General features: G+C 48.5%; 1 protein-coding gene across 1 annotated transcript in view; it reads right to left on the reverse strand.

Annotated features, from left to right (window-relative positions):
- The window catches only part of PTPRK (protein tyrosine phosphatase receptor type K), a 455,725-nt gene that overhangs the window by 176,213 nt on the left and 255,851 nt on the right, over positions 1 to 23,661 (reverse strand). Inside the window, exons 16-18 of the mRNA XM_078772597.1 lie at positions 21,180 to 21,209; positions 20,286 to 20,440; positions 2,018 to 2,095 (exon numbers count right to left, since the gene is read on the reverse strand). Coding sequence (XP_078628723.1) covers positions 2,018 to 2,095; positions 20,286 to 20,440; positions 21,180 to 21,209 — 263 coding nt within the window. The remainder of the gene's footprint in view (positions 1 to 2,017; positions 2,096 to 20,285; positions 20,441 to 21,179; positions 21,210 to 23,661) is intronic.

A 23,661-nucleotide genomic window follows, 5' to 3' on the forward strand; every position in this document is an offset into this window, starting at 1 on the left:
ACAGGGAATTACCAGTGAACTGGTACTCAATTAGCCGACCTCGGAAGGATGACAGGCTGAGTCAACCCCCCTGGCATTAATTCAGCGATCGACCAGGATTCGAACCCAGGACCCTAGGATCCTAAGCTGGCACCCTAGCCGCTAGCCCAACACCAGGTTCCTTTTGTAATACTAAAAAAGAAATTCCACTTTGACACTATGGGGTAATATGTGTAGATCAGTGACAAAAAATGTAAATTTCATCCATTTTAAATTCAGGCTGTGAATGAATGAATGAATAATGAATGATCGTTTTAAGGCCATTTTCCCCACTCGAGTTGGGGTTAGCCTTGCGGGCCCCATGACAATAATGGTTCCCTTTTTGAGGCAATGTTTTTATGGCCGGATGCCCTTCGTGACGCCAACCCTTAGTCGCCTCTTACGATGCGCAGGGCAGCGGTGTACCTATTCTAAACCGGGGTACACACCGGTACAAAACTGTAACACAACAGTGAGGCTGTAACAAGGCTGTAACACAACAAAATGTGAAAGTCAAGGAGTTTGAATACTTTCTGAAGACAGTGTAATCCCAGGGAACACATGATATCACAATCCTTTAGGCCTTCATCAGCTCGTATAGCATTCTTCCCCTTACCATACCCTTTCCACCTAAAAGGGTAGATATGGGAAGAGAGTTGCTGGAGAAGGCCCAAAGGAATGTGATAAGACCACCGTGATTGGTTGGCTAATATTGCATCATACTTATTCCTGCCTTCCTGGTTAAGAACCTGAGGGGGCACATTAGTGAGGTATTTTAAAAGTTATGTTTGCAATTAGATAGGTTTTAAAACTTTTGTTACAGTGTGTGTATGTTGGGAGGCATTAATTGTGTCTATAGCTACTTATAGTCTTAACTTATGACAGGTCATTTCTTGAGGGTATACCATTTTAATGGTAAAATTAAACTTTTGGTGAATTCTGGAAACTTGCTAGAAATCTTCCAGCCAATTATGCTACACCAATGGGTTGGTACTGGACATTTTAAGTCATCCTGTGGGCTAGCTTTTAGATTACATGCACTAAAGACAGTAATTGGGTGTTTTTAATGAGATGACCGACAGGAGTGAAAGGTAGTGCTATGAAAAAAATCAGCAATGTTTTCTGGCTAGTACCTTTTGGGATTGTTAAAGACAAAAACTTTTGGCTCCAAGTAGTCAGAGTCTGCTCGGAGACTTTGGTGAAGCCGCTGCTAATTGTTGCAAGTGAGACCATCACTACTGTCATTCATTTTTCTGTGAGCTGAATCTGAATTCATTCCAGAACCTGAGCAGTAACATTGATTTATATGTTCATTTTGATTTCGATTCAGCTGCAGAAGCTTGAGCTTGCGTGACGAAATACACCGAGATGGACTCTAATACGAGACGTCAAAAATGTCCATGGTCTGAGCTGCAGCTTTCTTGCACACATACAGCTTCGGAATGTAGTGATTACCGTGGAAAACGCTCTTTGGACTTTGGAATACGTGTAACGTATGTCTGTCACCAGCTTGCTGAATGATGCAACAATAATGCCACGAATAAATGATTAATGCATTCGAGAGAGAAGGAATTTTCAGAGGGATTGAGGCTTGTTCTTTGGAGCGGAAAACGATGGGCTGAGTATAAAAGATGTGATGGAGAAAGCCATGAAGGCTCACAGCAACCGTGGGCAATGAAGTGTGAGCTGTTAATGCAAAATATACAGCCATCCAAAGCTCTATGGTGTAAAAATGTAGGATATGGGTAATGCATGCTGGGAAGGAACACATGCCATGACAAAGGGAAGGGGGTGCAAATCTTGGATCGCTCAACTTCTCACCAGGCGAGAACAAGTCATCTTGAACTGGTGCATGGGTGATAACAGGAAGAGACACAGACAGCACAGGCTGGTTAAGTATGGTGGAGATGCGAGCAATGGACTCCAAAATAATAGACGCGTTGGCCGGGGGACACTTGGAGTGTTGGAGTGTGTGTAGCCAGAATCTCTTTCCACTCACCTTGGATGAAATACGGTTGGTTGGGCCTGCGGAGCGTGCTGTGTGTCTGGATTGTGTTCGTTGGTGAGGAGCAGTAGGCTGTGGAGACGGAGAGGGCAAAAGAGTCAACGACATGTTCCATCGATCGAACCAAAAGGATGTGAAGCGGCAAACTGTTCAAGTGAACGAGTCAAAATGAGACATATGAGGAGTGATTCAAGTAATGACTGATTGAGGCAATAAACAGCTGAAAAAAAGAGCAAAAGGAAACTGTATAGATTGGTAATTAAAGTCACGTCCACTCAAAGGCGGATATCAACAAGCAAGTAAAAGTAAAAAAACAACCAAACAGAAACTAGAACAGCATTCAGTAGAGCACGGAGCACATACCTCTGCCAGGCTTGTATCCCACTGATAGGCCAGATCTGGATTTGGATCTGAACCAAAATCAAATCAGTTTGTTCTTGTCACCTATCCAACTCATCCACCAAGTTTTTTCATAATCCAGCCACAATGTTTTGAGATATCGTGCTATATATTGTTTTTGGCACTATCTCTCAATTGTGAAGAATCACTTAAACATTCACTGATGCGGATCCACCAATATCTAATCAATAAGTCCTTGTCACACACCCAACCTGCCCACCAAGTGTCGTCCGAATCTGTCCATAACTTTTTTTTGAGATATCCTGCTCACAGACAAACAGACATATAGGAGTGAATACGTAACCTGCATCCACCTTTGGTGGAGGAGATAAAGATTTTGGTATTTTAATCGTTTGAGCAGCTAGAATAATATGTGTGCATGCAGAGTGATTTGGTTACTATTAATTATTTGTTGTCCACAATTAATCCCAGCTCCTTGTGTGGTTGGCCGTTGGAGGTACAGTGCATTCAGAAAGTATTCAGACCCCTTCACTTTTTTCACATTTTGTTATGTTGCAGCCTTATGCTGAAATCGTTTAAATTCATTTTTTCCCTCAACAATCCACACTCAATACCCCATAATGACAAAGAGAAAACAGGATTAAGATGTGATGGAGAAAGCCATGAAGGCTCACAGCAACCGTGGGCAATGAAGTGTGAGCTGTTAATGCAAAATATACAGCCATCCAAAGCTCTATGGTGTAAAAATGTAGGATCAATGTCATAATTAAGGAAGTTCAATTTGTAATGGTGCAAGAGAATAATGAAAAAGATAAACAATGTTGGACTATCTGTTTATATCTTTTTTAGTAACAGTGTGGGAGAGGCATGCATATACAGTGTAATCACATGCAGAGCACAGATATTACACATATCACATAAGTATATCAGCAGTCGTTTCCAATGAGTTCTGAGGGCATCAAGAGCCACAGGGAAAAATTATGGGTATTTGGGATTTGAAACTGGGACCCCATCATCATGAGCTCGGTGCTCTGTTGAGAATGCCAAACATACCAACACAAATCACAAAGCAATCTTTAGTTAGTCCAGGCTTTGCATAGCTGGTAATGAAAAAATATTGCTTCCATGACGTTATTAAATGGTAGGCTATGCGAAGAGATGCTAGCGTGTTGAAGAAAAGATTATCCCCTCATCATTATATAAAAAAATATTAAAAAACATAACAGTTAACTATCACCGGTGGCGTAATGGTTAGAGCATCTGCGCTCAGTCTGGGAAGGGTGGTATTTCAAACCCTTTTTGAGTCATTCCAACGAATTTTTAAATGGTGCATGCTGCTTCCTTGCTTGATACTCAGCATTTAAAAGGACCGAGCAAGGACAAGCAATCATAAGTTGGTAATAATAGCACAGGCTTTGAAGGGCTCAATGGCCTCCTCCAGTGTTGAAGTTCTTTGAAAGTAAAATCATATTATTATTATCTCTGAATTCCACAATTACACATGCATACCAACTGGAAGCCAATGGTAAAAATACCATGGTAGAAAAAGAAAAGGAAGCCGTTTATTCTTGTGCTGGTTGAAAGAGCTCAAAAATAATAATAATTGTGTACCCCGCCCCAGCCTTATACCTTCCACAGATCTCCTGATGTCCCTGTTCTCTATTGTTACGTGTGTTTGCTCTTATATGAGCCTCGACAAAGTATACAAAAAAGAGTTCCAGGAAGGGACTTAGCATGGGTGAACTGCCATTTCCTGTGCTTCGGTAAATGTGAAATTGGAAAACGATATTTGAATAAAAACAAACAAAAAGCGTCAGAGTAGAATATTTAACAACAACAAAAAATAAGAACTAACCGGATCCGGATCTGGATCTTCACCACAATTGAATCGTTTCTTCCTTGTCAGACACCCAACCGGTCCACCAAGTCTCGTCCAAATCCGTCTGTAACTTCTTTAGATATCCTGCTATGTATCGTTGTTGGCCCTATCTCCCAATGGTGAGGAATCACTTGAAGAATTCTACTAGCCGGATCCGAATCCGGATCTTCACCAAAATCTAATCATTTCGTCTTTGTCAAATAAGCTACCTCTCTGCCAAATTTCGTCCAAATCAGTCAATAACATTTTGAGACATCTTGTTCACAAATAAACAGACAGACAGACAGAGGTGAAAACATAACCTCCATCCACCTTTGGGGGTGGGGGTAAAAAGGGGGAAAAAAGAAAATTTAAATGCACGTTTTGTTTTTTAACAGAAGATCGAGAAACATGGAAGAGCCGTGCACATTGGCAAACACCAAGAAAGATCGAAACAAAACACGAAACGAGGAGAATTAAAATTAAATAGTGTCAGCGAAGCAACGGAGAACAGAAGGAAAAAAGTCTCGACATGAAAACGAGATGAAACTCAAAAAAACAAAGTAAGAAACTTTGGAACTGGTAATCTAAGTTTGAAACAATGCTGAAAGGGCAATTCACTTGCTGCAAGCTGCAATGGCAATAAAAAATAAAGACTAATGAGCAATGGTGGTGATAAAGGCTTTGTGATTTCTTTAGGCTATGATAATAAGAACAGGGCCCAAAGAGGTATGAAAATGAAAATGAAAATGAAAATGAAAATGAAAGGGAGAGTTTCAAATAAAGAGAATGAAATCAAACACGACATGAACGGGTGGGCGTGAGCAAAAATGTAACACTACATGAACGGGTGGGCGTGAGCAAAAATGTAACACTACATGAACGGGTGGGCGTGAGCAAAAATGTAACACTACATGAACGGGTGGGCGTGAGCAAAAATGTAACACTACATGAACGGGTGGGCGTGAGCAAAAATGTAACACGACATGAACGGGTGGGCGTGAGCAAAAATGTAACACTACATGAACGGGTGGGCATGAGCAAAAATGTAACACTACATGAACGGGTGGGCGTGAGCAAAAATGTAACACGACATGAACGGGTGGGCGTGAGCAAAAATGTAACACTACATGAACGGGTGGGCGTGAGCAAAAATGTAACACTACATGAACGGGTGGGCGTGAGCAAAAATGTTACAGGATGCTTTGTATACTTGGGATGTAAGATGTTCACAACTCACTTGTACACTTCATTAGCAGAAGGTTGTTGAGACTTTGCCCACGACAACTTAGTCTCCAAATGCAAAGAAGGCAAAGCGGTTGAACGCGAAAAAGATGGCGGCATAAGAAAGTGATCCTCAATTTTGTGCAATAATCGATAGACACTTGACAACTGGTAGTCCCAGAAAATGTCATTGCTGGTGTAGATTTTCTAAGGTCTAAAGGTCTGGGGATGGATTATTTTGTCAACCGTGCCAACGCGTACCATCGGTGAAGGCAATATAATTCATGGAGTGTAGGCTGTGATTAAGGGAGAAATGGGATGGGTGGGAGATGGTAGGGGATGGGGGAATCTTTTGGGAGAGCAACCAGCCTCTGAGTTGCTAAAGGGAAGAGAAATGAATGCAGCGAGATGCTTTGTAGCCGAAAGTACACGTATAATCAGCCGTCATTAGCAAGTGCATATTGGACTAGGATTTAATTGTGAATTCGGCCCGCTGGTTGCATTATTAATGATGTGCGGCTGCACTGCTGCTGCAGTGCCCCTGCACATCAGGGAAGAAATTTCGAATTTTGCAAGGATGTTGGTGACAATCAACATACGATACGCTTTGTGAAACAGATATTATATAACATCCACCAGCTGATACTAACAGATAGGACTAACAGCACAATGTCCATCTGAGGGAAGGGTGCACTTTGTGATGCAACACCCTGCCTGCGAAGCACCAATTGAAGATCTTACAGTCACATTGAGAATTGAAGCCAGGCTCCATAGCTCAAAGGGAAGTGCACTACATTGGCAATACCATGATGGGCTATAATAAGCCACCAATAGAGAGCCAAGCAAACATTTCTGGTTGAAGCAGTGCTATCACATGTTCTGTTGTGAGAGCTATACCAATTCCTGAGTGTGTGAATTCATAGAGTATATGTATTGACAAATCAGAAAGAACCGAAATACACCTGCAGCGTTTTACTGCCAGAATACAAATATTGAGAAAAAATTTGGGAGAAAAGGAAAGAATTGTGGAAGGATTGAAGAAAATAAGGGAAGGGAAGGGAAAAGAAAAGGAGCTTCTCATAGGGCATTACCATGATCCACCAACCAAATGGGTCAGTGAGTAATGCCTTCATAAAGTTTCACAAGCTCACATTAACACAAGTTTTTCACAAGTTCACACTGTCCTTGGAATTTCACAAGAAACTCTCAGGATTTGCTTTTTCCTCACTCCAGACATGTTGGTGGCCTTGCAGTTGTCTTATTGGCTCTATTCTGGTCTTGCTCTTCATACCCTCTCACCTCTTCTCCACCTAGCACCTGGACCTCCAAGTCTCACGGGTTCTGTGATAAATCTTTTCCTTGTCACCCGCATCGAGTGTAAACTCAATGCTCACCTCCATTCCTTCATGCTCTTCTTTTCCCATCTGAGGAATTGTCTTCCGAAGACCGCTGTTGCAAGCTCCTCTCCCCAGTTTCTACCCACCACTACCTCATGGTTTATCCCATTTCCAATACTGATCTTTACAACACCCCCCAATATCCCGTTCCCACCCATCTTCTGAAATTATCCTCCTTGTGCAGTGCTCCATCTATTAGTTATCATCCCACCGTTTTCCGCTTGCTCTATTTTGCTTTTTCGAGATATTACCTCCCTCGTTCTGCTCTTCTATTAGCCGAATTGGCTATACATAAACACTTTTGCCTTGATGGTGTCATCAGCAGGACAAAATGGTCAACACTGAAACACACCATGAATGCATTGTTACTGTGAAAAAAAACAACCTTTCAGTGGCAAATAACTTTCAAACTTGTCTCCCTCTTCGAAGACCTGGTGGTGCCTTGTAAGTCTGTCTCCGAGGGTATGCTCTCCTTCCATCCCTTCCCTCATTTCAAATGATACCACATACTCGTGAAAAGGCCAAATGCCTCATTTCTGTGTTTGCTTCAAAATCTTGTGTCCCCAACCCCTCACTCTCAGTACCCATCTTTAACAGTTGCACCAAATTTCTCTTGAACTATGTGTCTTTTGAACCTAACAAGGTGAAGAAGTTTCTGGCAACCCTTGACTCTGATTCTGCTTCTGGAGTGGACGGCATCAGCTAACATGTCCTAAAAACCTGCACTGCTGCTCTTTATGCTCTTTTCATCCTATAATTTGCCCTGGGTCATCTCCCATCTACTTGGAAGTCAGACTGCTACATCACTGCATAACATAAACAAGGTGGAAAACTGATCCCCTTAACACCAGACCTATCAGCTTACTTCCAATCATCAGAAAGGTCATGAAATCCATCATCGCAGGTGACATCAAATTCTTAGTTTTCTCCAATGGCCTCATCAAAAATCATCAATTCGGATTCAGAGCAAGTCATTCTACATTTGACATGCTGCTTCCACTATCGCAACAATTGACAAAGGCCCGCAATGTCAGACATGAGATCAGGGCCGTTTCTCTAGGCATATCTCAAGCTTTCATCCTGCCTTGCTCTCACAAATCTCTATGGAATCCAAGGCCAACTCCACACATGGCTTGGCTTACTGACTTGTTCTACTCTCGGAGCCAACATCTGGCTCTCAAAGGAAGCTGTGATCTCCTCTCCCTGTCAATAAGTTCTGTCACTCAAGCTTTTGGGTCTCACTATCTGCCATGATCTTTCCTGGGAAAACCAAATTTCCAAGCTGGCCTCCAAAGCCAGTCGCCGACTGGGCATCCTCTGTCGTGCGAAGTCCTTCCTTGGCACACCTGAGCTCCTCACCACACACAATGCTTTCATCCGCAGCTCAATGGAATACTGTTCCCTTCTCTGGGCCAGTGCTCCTGCCTCACACCTAGCTCGGCTTCACGCTGTTGAAACCAAAGCTTTCAGAATGATTGGAATCTCCCGCGATGAAGCTAACTCTGAGGGCCTTTCACTCACTCGCCACAGGCAGGTTGGTGGACTTTCTGTCTTTTACTGACTCCTCTCCGGCCTAGCTCCCCCAACTCTGTCTGTGATCTGTCCCCTAAATATTTCTAAAGGTCGCACAAGATGTGCCAGCAACCCTCTTCTGGTGAAACTGCCAAAATCAAGAGTCTCTGCTGACCTTCACTCTTTCATTCCTCTTTTCTCCCGCCTCTGGAACAAACTCCATCACTCTCTTCAATCCCATTCCTCCCTCCAGGTCTTTAAAACAGTTGTTCACCACCATCTCTGATCTTTCCCCATCTAAAACCTTGATCTTTTATACCCCCATTAATTTCACCCCAGATCCACGTTTTTGAAATACCGACCTCTTTCCTTGAAGTCCTAGCAGTGTCCATGTGTTTTATACCTCTCCCACCCACACTCCACTTCCCATGCCCCCCCCCCCCCCGAAGCCCTCTCCCTCCCACAGATCTACCGATGTCCCTGTTCTCTACTGTTGTACTTGTGTGCTTCACCCTCTCTCCCCATCTTGTCTCTGACTCCCTTTATTTTATGTGTCCGTTTGTTTTTTTGTGATTAATGTTCGCTCTTTCATGAGCCTCGATCTTGTATATAAAAAAACAAAAAAACAAAATTGGTTCTGGGTCACCTCCCTGACCAAGGTCCTTCTTGCCCGGTTGCTCAGTTTGGTCGGACAGCCAGCTCTAGGAAGAGTCTGGGTAGTTCCATATCATTTCCATTTCCTATTGATGGAACTCACTGTGCTCTTGGAAAATGTATGTGCACTTGCCTTTCAGCTATCTAGCCTGGGTAATTGATTGCTGACTAGACTATAAACTGTCACCCTGGTTTTTCGCAAGCATGACATTCCACCAATGAGCATGTCGCCTGCCAGATGGGGAGGGGCTTAAACTGGGACCCAAACAGCCAGAATTTGATGCTTCTAGTGAACCAATGGTTTAAAAAAATATTCTATGGTACACTACATGATCAAAAGTATGTGGACACCCGAACATCACACATCTCATTCCAAAATCATGGGCATTAATATGGCGTTGGTCCCCCCTTCCCTGCTATAACAGCCTCCACTCTTCTGGGAAGGCTTTCCACTAGATGTTGGAACATTGCTGCGGAGATTTTCTTCCATTCAGCCACAAGAGCATTAGTGAGGTTGGGCACTGATGTTGGGAATTAGGCCTGGCTCGCTGTCGGTGTTCCAATTCATCCCAAAGGTGTTCGATGGGGCTGAGGTCAGGGCTCTGTGCAGGCCAGTCAAGTTCTTCGACACCGATCTCGACAAACCATTTCTGTATGGACCTTGCTTTGTGCACGGGGGCATTGTCATGCTGAAACAGGAAAGGGCCTTCCCCAAACTGTTGCCACAAAGTTGGAAGCACACAATCGTCTAGAATGTCATTGTATGCTGTAGCATTAAGATTTCCCTTCACTGGAACTAAGGGGCCAAGCCTAAACCATGAAAAACAGCCCCAGACCATTATTCCTCCTCCACAAAACTTTACAGTTGGCACTATGCATTCAGGCAGGTAGCGTTCTCCTGGCATCCGCCAAACGCAGATTCATCAGTTGGACTGCCAAATGATGAAGCGTGATTCATCACTCCAGAGAACGTGTTTCCATTGCTCCAGAGTCCAATGACGGCAAGCTTTACACCAGAGGCAGTTTGGAACTCGGTTGTGAGGACAGACGATTTTTACGCACTATGTGCTTCAGCGGTCCCATTCTGTGAGCTTGTGTGGCTTACCACTTCGCGGCTGAGCTGTTGTTGCTCCTAGACGTTTCCACTTCACAATAACAGCACTTACAGTTGATCAGGGCAGCACTAGCAGATAAGAAATTTGACGAACTGACTTGTTGAAAGGTGGCATCTTATGACGGTGCCACGTTGAAAGTCACTGAGCCCTTCAGTACGGCCCATTCTACTGCCAATGTTTGTCTGTGGAGATTGCATGGCTGTGTGCTTGATTATATATACCTGTCAGCAATGGGTGCGGCTGAAATAGCCGAATCCACTAATTAGAAGGGGTGTCCGCATACTTTTGGTCACGTAGTGCATATATTTCACAAAATGTAGGCCATTATGTGCAGGCACCAAGGTCAAACTCCAAATTGCTTCCCCGACTACTATTGTTGAAAAGGCAACGGCAAGTTACCACTCTGGCAAGTGTATGGACTCAAACAACACCATTGTGCACTTTATGATATAAAGGGCTGGCAATATGGTAAGATGACATCTCTGACTGCCAGAATCAGTTCAGTGCAAAAGCCAATGCACATTACTTATTATGTTCGTTGATGTAAGAATAAATAACCAACCATGACACCACTTGCACATACACACATCATAAAACAGGGAAGCCAAGTGAGACAAATTGCAACTTTTTATACACCTCTCATATACTTGCAACCAAGAGTCTTTCTGAAACTAACTGGGTGTTCCTAAATTTAAAAAAACTGCACTCATAGCTATGTATAGGGAACCCTTTCTCATTATCGTGATGGACGACGATGCCAATCTGTGTCCTTCAATATGCCAGAGTAACAAGTAAGATTTTCAGAAATGCAAATCTCTAATACAGAGGATGCGGGTGCACTTTGAGCTGGGATAATCTCATTTCCGCTCCAAGATGGCAATGCGCTGCATTTACGACTGCACCGTTTGGGTAAGGTTATTATTGCGAGTAGGCGGAGTGCCGGAGCGTGCAAAACTTTAGGTAAATTGCAACGGAGCACATAAGGGGAATACGCTGCTAACGCTTTGCACATTTCTCCAAAGTGTAATCAGGACAGCACTGCACAGAATTTCTAAGCCAGTTGACCAAATCTCAAATTGCTTGTATAGTGTGCCTGCAATATTAAACTGAGTGAGCTCTGAGGTGTTCCCTCTCTGGTTCAATAATAAAGTGTCTCCGCCATGTACACAGAAGTGAGCCATTGTCGAGGTAGGTCTGACAATTTCCTGCCTCAGCAATTGAAAATGACCGAGTCATACTAAAGCGGTGAATTGCAACTCCAAAAGGCAAACTTAAAAAGCAAATAATACTGTTTGAGCTGCCAAGTCCACTGAGAACAGCTCATTTATGCTTTACGGACTCCATATGCAATTCAAATAGCTCTCAGTATTGCCTGACTCTACAGACAATGTTTTGTATTCCAACTCCGAAGATATACATACAGTGCCTTCAGATTCACAACCCTTGACTTTTTCCACATTTTGTTGTGTTACAGCCTGAATTTAAAATGGATTAAATTGAGATTTTTGTCACTGATCTACACATAATGTCAAAGTGGATTTTTTTCTTTTAGAAATTTTACAAAATAATTAAAAATGAAAAGCTGAAATGTCTTGAGTCAATAAGAATTCAACCCCTTTGCTATGGCACTCCAAATTGAGCTCAAATGCATCCAGTTACCTTTGATCATCCTTGAGATTTCGCTACAACTTGATTGGAGTCCACCTGTGGCCAATTAAATTGATTGGACATAATAATAATAATAATAATAATTCATTTATTTTGTATAACGCTTTTCCAGAAGCCCAAAGGCGCTTTGACAGAGTGGCAAACATAATGCATAACAATACATGAAAACAACAATTGCAAAAAGACAAGAATCAATAGGGAAATATTTAAAGCAAAAGGAGGGAGAAGGAGAAGAGATAGTCAGGGGTTAAATGCTGTGGGTTGAATGTTGAATGCAGCGTTGAACAGGTGGGTCTTTAGTGATGTTTTGAATGTGGTGAGTGAGGAGGAGTCTCTGATGGTGTGAGGTAGTGAGTTCCAGAGGGTGGGAGCAGCGATGGAGAAGGCCCTGTCCCCCCAGGATCTGAATTTGGTCCGGATGGAGGGGGTCAGGAGGTTGGTACCAGCAGAGCGGAGGTTGCGGGTGGGAGTGTGTCTGGAGAGGAGGTCAGCCAGGTAGGATGGGGCCAGGTTATGGAGGGCTTTGTATGTCAAGAGGAGGATTTTGTACTGGATTCTCTGGGGGATGGGGAGCCAGTGAAGCTTGTAAAGGACGGGGGTGATGTGGACGGACATGATTTAGAAGGCTTACTGGAAGCAGAGGGCACTGCATCAGTAGCTCAGCTGCACTCCCAGCAATGACACAACCTGCAGCCACAGGCTGTATATGAAATAATAACAGCCTGACATATTAGATGAATAACTTATTTTTACAAACGATTTGACTGCCAGTATTTTGACACCAAATTGCTAGTTGCTCATGCGTAATAAACCCAGGAAGCTGAAGAGATCAGGGCAAAATAAAATGTATTATGTGTCTGAAATAATGATTCTTACTTGGAATGGCTTGTCTGGCTTCTGAAAGATACTTGGAAAAGTACCTGTGCCTCTGCACAACGAACGACTTGGATAGCTTTCACAGTTCACCGAATGGGCACCTGCTTGTACTGCAAACTCCCGACCATGTGGGTCGGTGGAAGTGGAGTGTGTTACACAACCCCCGACTGATCGCTACCAGTGAATCGACTGTGCACGTCGATTAGGTTCTTCTGAAGACCAATGGGAAGGACATATCTGGGTTCTGTGATTGTGCAGGGTGAAGGAACTGCGCTCCAACGCGAGTCGAAAGAATTGACGCGACCAAAGACGGAATTCGTCCGAGTTGCTTTATTGAAACAAAACAGCTCAGGTATTCTGACAAGCCCGTTTATCGGGCAGCAATATATATACACATTTATGTCGGGAAGTTTGCCCGGCAAAAGCTATACCGGGCATGCCCGGGTGTCAAGGGCGAGCCTTGGAAAGGCGAGTCTGGACCTGCCCGGGCGCGTTTGGCTGCGGCCTGGCAAGTCGAGGCTGGGCGTGCCCGGGCGCTCTGGACGAGCACTGGAAAAGCGAGAGCGGGCATGCCCGGACGCTCTGGGCGAGCCCTGGAAAGGCGATAGCGGGCATGCCCGGACGCTCTGGGCGAGCCCTGGAAAGGCGATAGCGGGCATGCCCGGACGCTCTGGGCGAGCCCTGAAAAGGCGATAGCGGGCATGCCCGGATGCTCTGGGCGAGCCCTGGAAAGGCGAGAGCGGGCATGCCCGGGAAAGACGAGACCGGGCGTGCCCGGGAGGTTCGGGCGTGCCCGGGAACAGTGAGTCCGGGCATGCCCGGGAGAGGCGCGTCTGGCCGTGTTCTGGCTGGTGCAAGGCGATTGAGTGCATCCAGCGGTAACCGCGACACACGCCCCTCCAGAATCGACCTGCACCGGCAGGGTCAATTTAAGGGGGGTCCGGATGACCCGGCCGAAGCGACCCCTGGAGGGTCGTGGGGAGGGGTCCGACGTGGTGGTGGGTGGTCGAGCGGGGGGAACTGTGGACGGGGGGCGGCCTCGCCGCGGAGGAAGGGCCAACCGTGGTGGTCGGTCGACGTCCATGTGCGCCGGTTTGAGGCGGTCCACAGAAATCCGGTCCGGCCGGCCGCCGAAGTCGACGATGAAAGACTTGTCGCCCCGTCGCAGGACCCGGAAGGGCCCGTCGTACGGCGGCCGGAGTGGCCCCCGGTGCGCGTCATGACGCACAAAGACGTACTCCGCTGTGCGAAGCGCCGGGGGGACGTAGGACTGGGGGCCACCGTGGCGGGACGTCGGCACGGGGGCAAATCGTCGGGCGGCCTCCTGGAGGTCCGAGCGCTGGCGAGCGGCGGACCAGGGACTGGTAGCGTCGGGCACGAATTCGCCCGGGACGCGGAGCGGCTGGCCGTAGACGAGCTCGGCGGCGGATGCCTGGAGGTCTTCCTTGGGGGCCGTGCGAAGGCCCAAAAGGACCCACGGCAGCCGGTCGGCCCAACCGTCGTCCTGAAGGCCGGCCATGAGTGCGGCCTTCATGGAGCGGTGAAACCGCTCACACAACCCGTTGGCTTGGGGGTGGTAGGCCGTGGTGCGGTGCAGCGTGACCCCCAACGAACGGGCGACCGCGCCCCAAAGCTCAGACGTGAACTGTGGGCCGTGGTCGGACGAGATGTCCGCTGGTGCGCCGAAGCGCGCGACCCAGGTGGCGATGAACGCCTGCGCCACGTCGGCGGTGGTGGTGGAGGCGAGGGGCACGGCCTCCGGCCACCTGGTGGTCCTGTCCACCATGGTGAGCAGGTGGGTGAACCCCCGCGAGGGGGGCAGGGGACCCACCAGGTCCACGTGGACGTGGTCGAAACGCCGTTCAGGCACGGCGAAAGGTGCAGCGGGGCCTGGGTGTGGCGGTGGACCTTGACCCACTGGCAGGCCATGCAGGCGTTGGCCCAGTCGCGGATGTTTCGTCGAAGGCCGTGCCAGACGAAACGCGCCGACACCAGCTTCTGAGAAGCTTTCCGGCCCGGGTGAGAAAGGCCGTGGATGGAGGCGAAGATGCGGCGCTGCCAGGAAACGGGCACGATGGGGCGAGGCTGGCCCTGGGAGACGTCGCAGAGCAGGACGGTGCCCGCGAAGGGAATGTCGGCCAGGCGGAGGCCCGTGTCCGCCGCACGGAGTGCCTGCACCGAGGCGTCGGTGGTCTGGTCTGCCGCCATGAGCGCGAAGTCCACGCCGAGGTGGACCGCGTTCGCGCTGGCCCGAGAAAGACAGTCGGCCACGGCGTTGTCTTTGCCGGCGACGTGCCGGATGTCCGTGGTGAACTCCGACACGGCGGAGAGGTGGCACTGCTGGCGGGCCGACCACGGCTCCGTGACCTTAGCCATTGCGTAGACCAACGGCTTGTGGTCGACGAAAGCCGTGAACGGGCGGCCCTCCAGGAGGTGTCGGAAATGGCGAACGGCCAGGAATAGCCCGAGCAGCTCGCGGTCGAACGTGCTGTAGTTTAACTCGTTCGGCCGGAGTTGCCGGCTGAAAAAAGCGAGTGGCTGCCAAACCCCGTCCACCCATTGCTCATGGACGGCGCCCACCGCGTAGTTGGAGGCGTCCGTAGTGAGGGCGATGGGCGCGTTGAGCACCGGGTGAGCCAGCAGCGTTGCGTCGGCGAGGGCCCGTTTGGCGCTGGCGAAGGCCGCGTGCATGGCCGCGGACCAAACAATGTCATGCTTGGCCGGCTTGCCCCGGAGGGCCTCGTAAAGGGGCCGCATGAGCTGAGCAGCGCGGGGCACGAATCGGTGATAAAAATTCACCATGCCGAGGAACTCTTGGAGGGCCTTGATGGAACGGGGACGCGGGAACGTGGTGATGGCCTCGACCTTGGTCGGCAGCGGCACGGCCCCGGTCTTGGTGATGCAGTGGCCCAAAAAGTCAACGGTCGTCGCGCCGAAGTGGCATTTGACCGGGTTGACAATTAAGCCGTGCTCGCTGAGGCGACCGAACAGTGTTCGGAGGTGGAGGAGGTGCTCGGCGCGGGACGTGCTGGCGACGAGGATATCGTCCAGATAGACGAAAAGAAACGGCAGGTCGCGCAGCACGCCGTCCATCAAGCGCTGGAACGCCTGGGCCACGTTCTTGAGGCCAAACGGCATCCGCAAAAATTCGAACAGGCCGAACGGCGTGATGACGGCCGTCTTCGGGACGTCGGCCGCCCGGACAGGTACCTGGTGGTAGCCCCGTATCAGGTCAATTTTCGAAAAGATGACCCGTCCCGCCAAAAGGGCGGAAAAGTCCTGAATATGCGGGATCGGGTACCTGTCGGGGGTGGTAGCGTCGTTGAGACGGCGGTAGTCACCACACGGGCGCCATCCACCCCCCGGCTTTGGCACGATGTGCAGTGGCGAGGCCCACGCGCTATCGGAGCGCCGCACGATGCCGAGGTGCTCCAACGCGTCGAACTCGGCCTTCGCCATGGCGAGCTTGGCTGGGTCGAGGCGGCGGGCCCTGGCGTAGACCGGCGGGCCCGTAGTGGGTATGTGGTGCTCGATCCCGTGCCGCACCGCGACGGCCGAAAACGTCGGCCGCGTGAGGGCCGGGAATTCCGCGAGCAGGCGAGCGAACTCGTTCGCTGCCGGGAGGGCGCACGCCAGTTCGGTTGGCGCGGAGCTGCTCATCGTGCACGCCAGGGAGCTGAAGGTCTCGGCGTTGACAAAGCGACGACGTTTGACGTCGACCAGCAGCCCGTGCGCGCAGAGGAAGTCGGCGCCCAGCAAAGCCATGGGGACGCAGGCGGTCACAAAAGTCCATTGAAAACGCTGGCTGCCGAAGCAGAGGGTGACGACGCGTGGGCCGAAACTGCGTATGGCCGAGCCATTAGCAGCGACCAAAGAGGGGCCGCAAACGGCGTCCCGCCTGTCCTGCTCGGAGGCGAGTATGAGACGCTCAGTTGCTCAGTTGGGGCGCTCAGTTGGGCGCCGGTGTCACACAGGAAACGCCACCCAGACGCTTTGTCCCGAATAAACAGCAAGTTGCCCCAAGTGGCCGGCGCTCATGGCTGGGAATGAACGCCGGCCCGGCCGTTTCCCGACCTGCCGAAAGTGCACGGGGGCCTGCACGTCCGAGCCTTGTGTCCGAACCTGGCGTGGTAATAACACCACGCCCGGTCAGGTGGAGGCCCCGGCCGTCGTGTCGGAAGCGGGCGGTGCGGCGTGGCGGCCGCCAGTTGCACTGGCAGTTCGGCCTCCAACCGCGCAGGGCGCTCGGGTGTCGTGGGCGTCGCCTCGGACGGCGGCGGGCTCCAGGTAACCGTGCCGATGTGCTGGCCCGCCGAGGAGATCTTATCGGCTTCCCTGGCGAGGGCGCGGGAATCCGTGATCAACGTGCCAGCCAGGGCGAGGCGTACCGGGTGAGGCAGCTAGCGAAGGAACAGCTCGCGGAACAGAAAATCCGGAGAGTGCTCACCGAGCAACGAGAGCATATAGTCCATGCGCTCGGACGGGCGCGTGTCGCCGAGCTCGGGCAGAGCGAGCAGGCGCCGTGCGCGTGCTGCCGGTGAGAGGGCGAAAGCGTCGAGGAGGAGTGTCTTCAGCGCATCGTATTTGTCAGCAGCCGGCGGGTGCTCGAGGAGGCTCAAGGCGCGGGCCGCGGTGGCGGAACCGAGCGCCGCTACAACATGGTGGAAGCGGGTGTCGTCCGCGGTGATGCCTCGCAGGGCGAACTGAGAGTCCGCCTGAGCGAACCAAACAGCCGCGTGAGCCTCCCAGAAGGTAGGCAGTTTAAGCGTCACTGCCGTATCCATGTCGGTAGGTCACCAATGAAGGAACTGCGCTCCAACGCGAGTCGAAAGAATTGACGCGACCAAAGACGGAATTCGTCCGAGTTGCTTTATTGAAACAAAACAGCTCAGGTATTCTGACAAGCCCGTTTATCGGGCAGCAATATATATACACATTTATGTCGGGAAGTTTGCCCGGCAAAAGCTATACCGGGCATGCCCGGGTGTCAAGGGCGAGCCTTGGAAAGGCGAGTCTGGACCTGCCCGGGCGTGTTTGGCTGCGGCCTGGCAAGTCGAGGCTGGGCGTGCCCGGGCGCTCTGGGCGAGCCCTGGAAAGGCGATAGCGGGCATGCCCGGACGCTCTGGGCGAGCCCTGGAAAGGCGATAGCGGGCATGCCCGGACGCTCTGGGCGAGCCCTGAAAAGGCGATAGCGGGCATGCCCGGACGCTCTGGGCGAGCCCTGGAAAGGCGAGAGTGGGCATGCCCGGGAAAGACGAGACCGGGCGTGCCCGGGAGGTTCGGGCGTGCCCGGGAACAGTGAGTCCGGCCATGCCCGGGAGAGGCGCGTCTGGCCGTGTTCTGGCCGGTGCAAGGCGATTGTGTGCATCCAGCGGTAACCGCTACAAGGGTATGTTTAAAATGATGATATTTAGCATCCATACTTCATTTTGAACGTCGCATTTTCAAATTTGGAGCACAGCATCAGTCTGCTTTAAAAACAGAGCTTGGCTAGTAAGGAATAGGTTAAGGCTTTGCGGTGCTAAAAGCTATGTTGATTTTTTTTTAAAAGGGCTGTTCGCACCCATTGCAAGAGACAGGCATTGATTAAGAAGAGTTCTGTATGTTAAGGCAGAATGTGAATTATCAATAGGCGGGCTAAGGATGTCACACTGGTGGAAAGGATGAAAATTTCACATATTCTTGCTGAAAAGGCATCACTCTGTTCTTCTGCTGTCATCAGGTCTTTGAGCTCCCTGCTGTTATATTTTGAGTCATTTTGTCTGCCCATTCACATGTCTAAATTGTCTAAGGCTCGGTGGAATATGTTGATTCATAATTTATAGGAAGGAAACAAACGAAATGGAGACATTGTAGTAACTAGGGCATGCCCGTACTATATATAAGCTAGGACGTGCCCGTACGTGGGTGCCCGTTCCTTGCAAAAAAAAAAAAAACTGCAAAAAAAAAAAAACTGCAAAAAAAAAACAATGGTTTGGTCCATTCGCAACGACCACAGAACCCCCCCCCCTCTATTTACATGAATGGTTTGGTCCATTCGCAAAGCCAAAGCGAACGACCACAGAACCCCCCCCCTCTATTTACATGAATGGTTTGGTCCATTCGCAAAGCCAAAGCGAACGACCACAGAACCCCCCCCCCTCTATTTACATGAATGGTTTGGTCCATTCGCAACGGCAAAGCGAACGGCGAACGGCTAAATCGCCATAGCTCGGTAAGTACTTGTCCGATTAATTTCAAACCTTGAAAAGGCACATCCTCGGGTCCCCAGCAATATACCTGGCAAGTTTCAAGTATATCGGACCGGTAGTTGTCGAGAAACAGCGGTCACAGACAAACGTACAGACGTACAGACGTACAGACGTACAAACGTACAAACGTACAAACGTACAGAGATTACTGGAATTATAGATAGATAGACACTGTGCAGATAATTTAGAAGATGTGCATTCAAGTCTCACCAAAGGCAGCAAAACTACAGATTTGGATGCTAAGAATTATCTGGTAAACTGAGTCAGTGTCAAGAGAAGAAATGCCAATGACCTCTTCATGAAGGTCTAGTGGTGAATTTCACAAGGGAAAAGCCCAAAGCAAATGTCATTACATAGCCCAGTTTTTCAGCAACGAATTTGCAGCCACAAATGGGCAAGGTTTACATGCATCGTCGAAATTACTCACTTCTGCTGAACCAATATATTGCAACAAACTGCAGCTCTACACTTTTTTTATTAATTAACATCGCTAGCAGGGGTACCTGGCATTGTTTGGGGGAGGGTGGGGGGAACTAAGAAGTGGGTGCAGGAGACCCGGCTTGCTCGGGGAGGGGAGGTGGAACTGAGAAGGGGGTGCAGAAAAGCCAGCGGAGTGGGGGAGGACAGGGGAGAAACAGAGAAGGGGTAAGGAGAGCCGTTGGGGTTGGGGGCAAGAGAGCTGGTGAGGTGGGGGGCAGGAGAGCTCGGGGGGGGGGGGACAAAGAATGGGGTGCAGGAGAGCCGGCTTGCTCGGGGGGGGGGGGGGGAGGTGGAACTGAGAAGTGGGTGCAGAGGAGAGCCGTCTTGCTCGGGGAGGGGAGGTGGAACTGTGAAGGGGGTGCAGGAGAGCCAGCGGAGTGGGGGAAGACAGGGGAGGACAGGGGAGAAACTGAGAAGGGGTAAGGAGAGCCGTCGGGGTTGGGGGCAAGAGAGCTGGTGAGGTGGGGGGGGGGGGGCAGGAGAGCTCGGGTGGGACAAAGAAGGGGGTGCATGAAAGCCGCCAGAGCGGGGGGAGGGGGGGCAGGGAGAAAAACTGAGAAGGAGAGCAGGACAACCACACGGGCGGGAAGAAGAGGGGTTGGGGGGGAGGGTTACAAGAGAGCTGGTGTGGAGGGGGAGGGGGCGGAGCCCAGAAGGTTTACTTAAATTGGTAAGGCGAGGCGATGCCAGTTTGGGTTTATATAAAATGATGAGTTGAGGTGATGCCAGTTTGAGTTTATATAAATTGGTGATTTATTTGGTCAAATGAACAAATAGGCAGTCAGCCAAACAGACATCACGAATTAACAAAGACTTACAAAAGCTTGAAAAGAAATGTTATCTGAAAAACACAAGGTTTGTACATACACTGCAGCGTGATGTTCTGGGTATCCACGAGGCTGCTTGGCTCATCCACCAGTGTCCCATTTGGATCAGGGTAGCTCTTATCCATCGTATTCACCATCTGCGTCATTTCCTGGCGTGTGCGCTCCATGTTCCCCTTGCGTTTCTTTGCCAGTTTCCTGCAGAACAGTTCAGAAAGCAGAGTGGCAATGAATCTCAACAACACGTAAGCAGCACAAAAATCTGTATTTGGATATGTTTTAGCCCCAATACCCCAAGCTCATTTGACTTCATAAAACAACAGCTGCCAGCGACATTCTGTTTCGAAATCCATCATGGCTTGTGACTTCGGCATCACAAGTGAAAGTAGCAACAGCAAACCAAGAAGCATCACCCTAACCTCACATTCTCTGAATTAATTATCATCTATTGTTTCCAAAAACAGGGCAATCTGATACTCGGCATGACGGTCCCATCTATCGCAGCGTTTCACGGAAATCAGGTGATTGCAGGTTGCCACTAATTAGCCACATCAAGCAAAATTGAAAACATTTTAGAAAACCGCTGTTTGAACATAGTGAAGGAACACATGTGTAATGGAAATTTGTCAGCGGCAATCATCCCCCATGACCTGCTGCCTGCAAGAGAAAATCTGTCTCTTTCATGAAGCGAAATAAGAGCGTATAAAGCCTTAAATATGCGATTCAATTCGATTTGCATCCTGAGGATTCCAGCACCATAATGGCTACCTTGTGTAGTAATAGCCCCAATTCGCTTCTGCCGAGCTGTAAGCACAATTTATGTGAAACACCCCATCTGAGCTCAGGGCCCTAACCACATAGCAATGCTGTTTTAGCAGCTGTGCTTGAGAAAAGCTGAATGTGGTGAAGGCATGGTACGGAGCAAATTGGCACTTACAGGTAATAGGAGTATGAATGTGAGCTCCTCCTGTCAAGGTGAAAAACACAGCAGGTTTGCACTTGAAGCTTTTCAAATCACAGATGCCTCACCTATACATTTCAAAAAGCAACACCTGATAGCCGTTAAGCTTTGAATGAATGGATTAGTCATGAAAATGAATTAAATAACTAATCAATTAAGTTCATGTCTCCCCGAAAAGGAAGATTGATGTTGATTATCACGAAATTCAACAGATATTGGTAATATCGGGTGCAGTATGAATGGAGTCAGACACAAGTTTTAATGAAATTCCCTCATTTGAATTTGATTTCTGGCTGTCCATGTATGTATTTATTTTTCCGCAATTATGCTCCCAAATATCCTTCTAATGTCCTAGTTCCTGACTCAATGCATGTTTTGAAGACACAAGGTTGACTTTGTAACACCTGCAGTCTTTTACTGAACTTTTGTTCATTAAGATGTTTCTCAATACCTGAAGACCCGAAGGAGGAAGGTTATTTTGAATGCACATAAAAGTAAGCTGTAACGTGGATGAGAAAGTGAGAGATGAAGAAAGGGGAATGACACCAGCAGGGGAATGAAGTGTACAATCAAACTGTGGACTCTTATTCAGACAAATAGTCTTTGAGATTAATTTGGATGCAGTCATTGCAAAAAAGTTTTCAAACTGTTCATTCATTCATATAATTTTATTTATCAAAAAATGTCCCAAAGACTATTTGTCTTAATTAGTCAACGTACTTATTGTTTGAACAAGGAGAAACATAATGAACAAGGAGAAAAAGACATGAAATGTCATAGCCCCCGTGGTTTTCGTAATCGGGGACACGTTTAAGTAACAAAATGGCCACCAGTCGGCCATCTTGGATGCAATCTCAGAAAAAAAAATTACGTGCATGTTACCCATCATTCCTTTTCTGTGGCCAAGTTTGAACAAGATTGGTAAATGCATGTCCGAGAAATGGTTGAGGACGTGGTAAATATCGTTGTTTTTTTTACAACTAAAATGGCTGCCAGTCTACCAGTCGGCCATCTTTGATGAGATCACAAAATAAAGCGAGGTGCATGTATATGCCTCATGTACTGTGCTTGTAAAGTAACTTGCAAAGTGCCTCATGTACTGTGCTTGTGAAGGTGCATGTATATGCCTCATCTGCTGTGCTTGTAAAGTGCCTCATGTACTGTGCTTGTGAAGGTGCATGTATATGCCTCATCTGCTGTGCTTGTGGAGGTGCATGTATAATGTATATGTCTCATGTACTGTGCTTGTGCCAAGTTTGAACAAAATCGGACCATGCATGTTCAAGAAATGGTTGGGGACATGTTTAAGTAACAAAATGACCACCAGTTGGCCATGTTGAATCTGATCTGGAAAGAAAATGACTTGCATATGTAAGCCATCATTCATTATATGTGTGCAAAGTTTGAACAAGATCGGTAAATGGCATGTCCGAGCAATGGATGAGGACGTGTTCAACATCGGGTTGTTTACAACTAAAATGGTGGCCAGTTGGCCATCCTTGACTGAATCGCGAAAAAAAATGATGTGCATATGTATACCATCATGTGTTGTCTTTGTGCGAAGTATGAACACAATTGGTGCATACATCTCCGAGATATGGTTGCGGACGCACGCACGCACACACGGACGGACGGATGAGACCCAATCCGTAAGCCCTCGTTTTGGACGAAGAACAATTGGGGCTAATAATATCATAGTGAGGCAAAATCAGTAACTAAATAAGGGGTACTCTAGCAAGTCACTCTATAGACAGGCTTTGCCGTTCAACAGGTTACGGCAGGACTTGTTGCGCCATGAGTGTCACTCAAGGATGCAGGTCTGAGGGTCAAGTTTTGTTACCTCCGCCACCAAAGGTGGATGGAGGTTATGTTTTCACCCCTGTCTGCCTGTCTGTCCGTTTGTGAACAAAATATCTCAAAAGGTTGTGGACGGATTCTGACGAAGTTTGGCAGAGATGTAGCGTATGTGACAAGGACGAAATGATTAGATTTTGGTGAGGAATCGGATCCGGCTACTAGATTTTTAAAGTGATTCTTCACCATTGGGAGATTGGGCCAAAAACGATACATTGCAGGATATCTCAAAAATATATGGATGGATTTGCACGAAACCTGCTGGACAGGTTGTGTGTGTGTGACAAGTAAGAATCGATTCGATTTTGGTGAAGATCCGGATCCAGCTAGTAGAATTTTAAAAGTGATTCTTCACCATTGAGTGATATGGCCAACCAGGCAGAGGTATGCTCTCCACTGAGTGCCGTTCTAGTTTTGTCCTGACATGATTGTGCAGAGGTTTGAACCATCGACCTTTATTTGAGCTTAGGTTTGATTCCAGACCCGACTATAAACTTGTCAGATTGGCGCTTCGCAAGCGGCGTGTTGCATATCACAAAGTGCACCATCCCTCAGATGGATGTTCAGCTGGGTGTCCTGTCTACTATCATTAGTTGGTGGGCAT

Source organism: Myxine glutinosa, chromosome 2 (genome assembly GCF_964187855.1).
Source record: "Myxine glutinosa chromosome 2, kmMyxGlut1.1, whole genome shotgun sequence".
NCBI lineage: Eukaryota > Metazoa > Chordata > Myxini > Myxiniformes > Myxinidae > Myxine > Myxine glutinosa.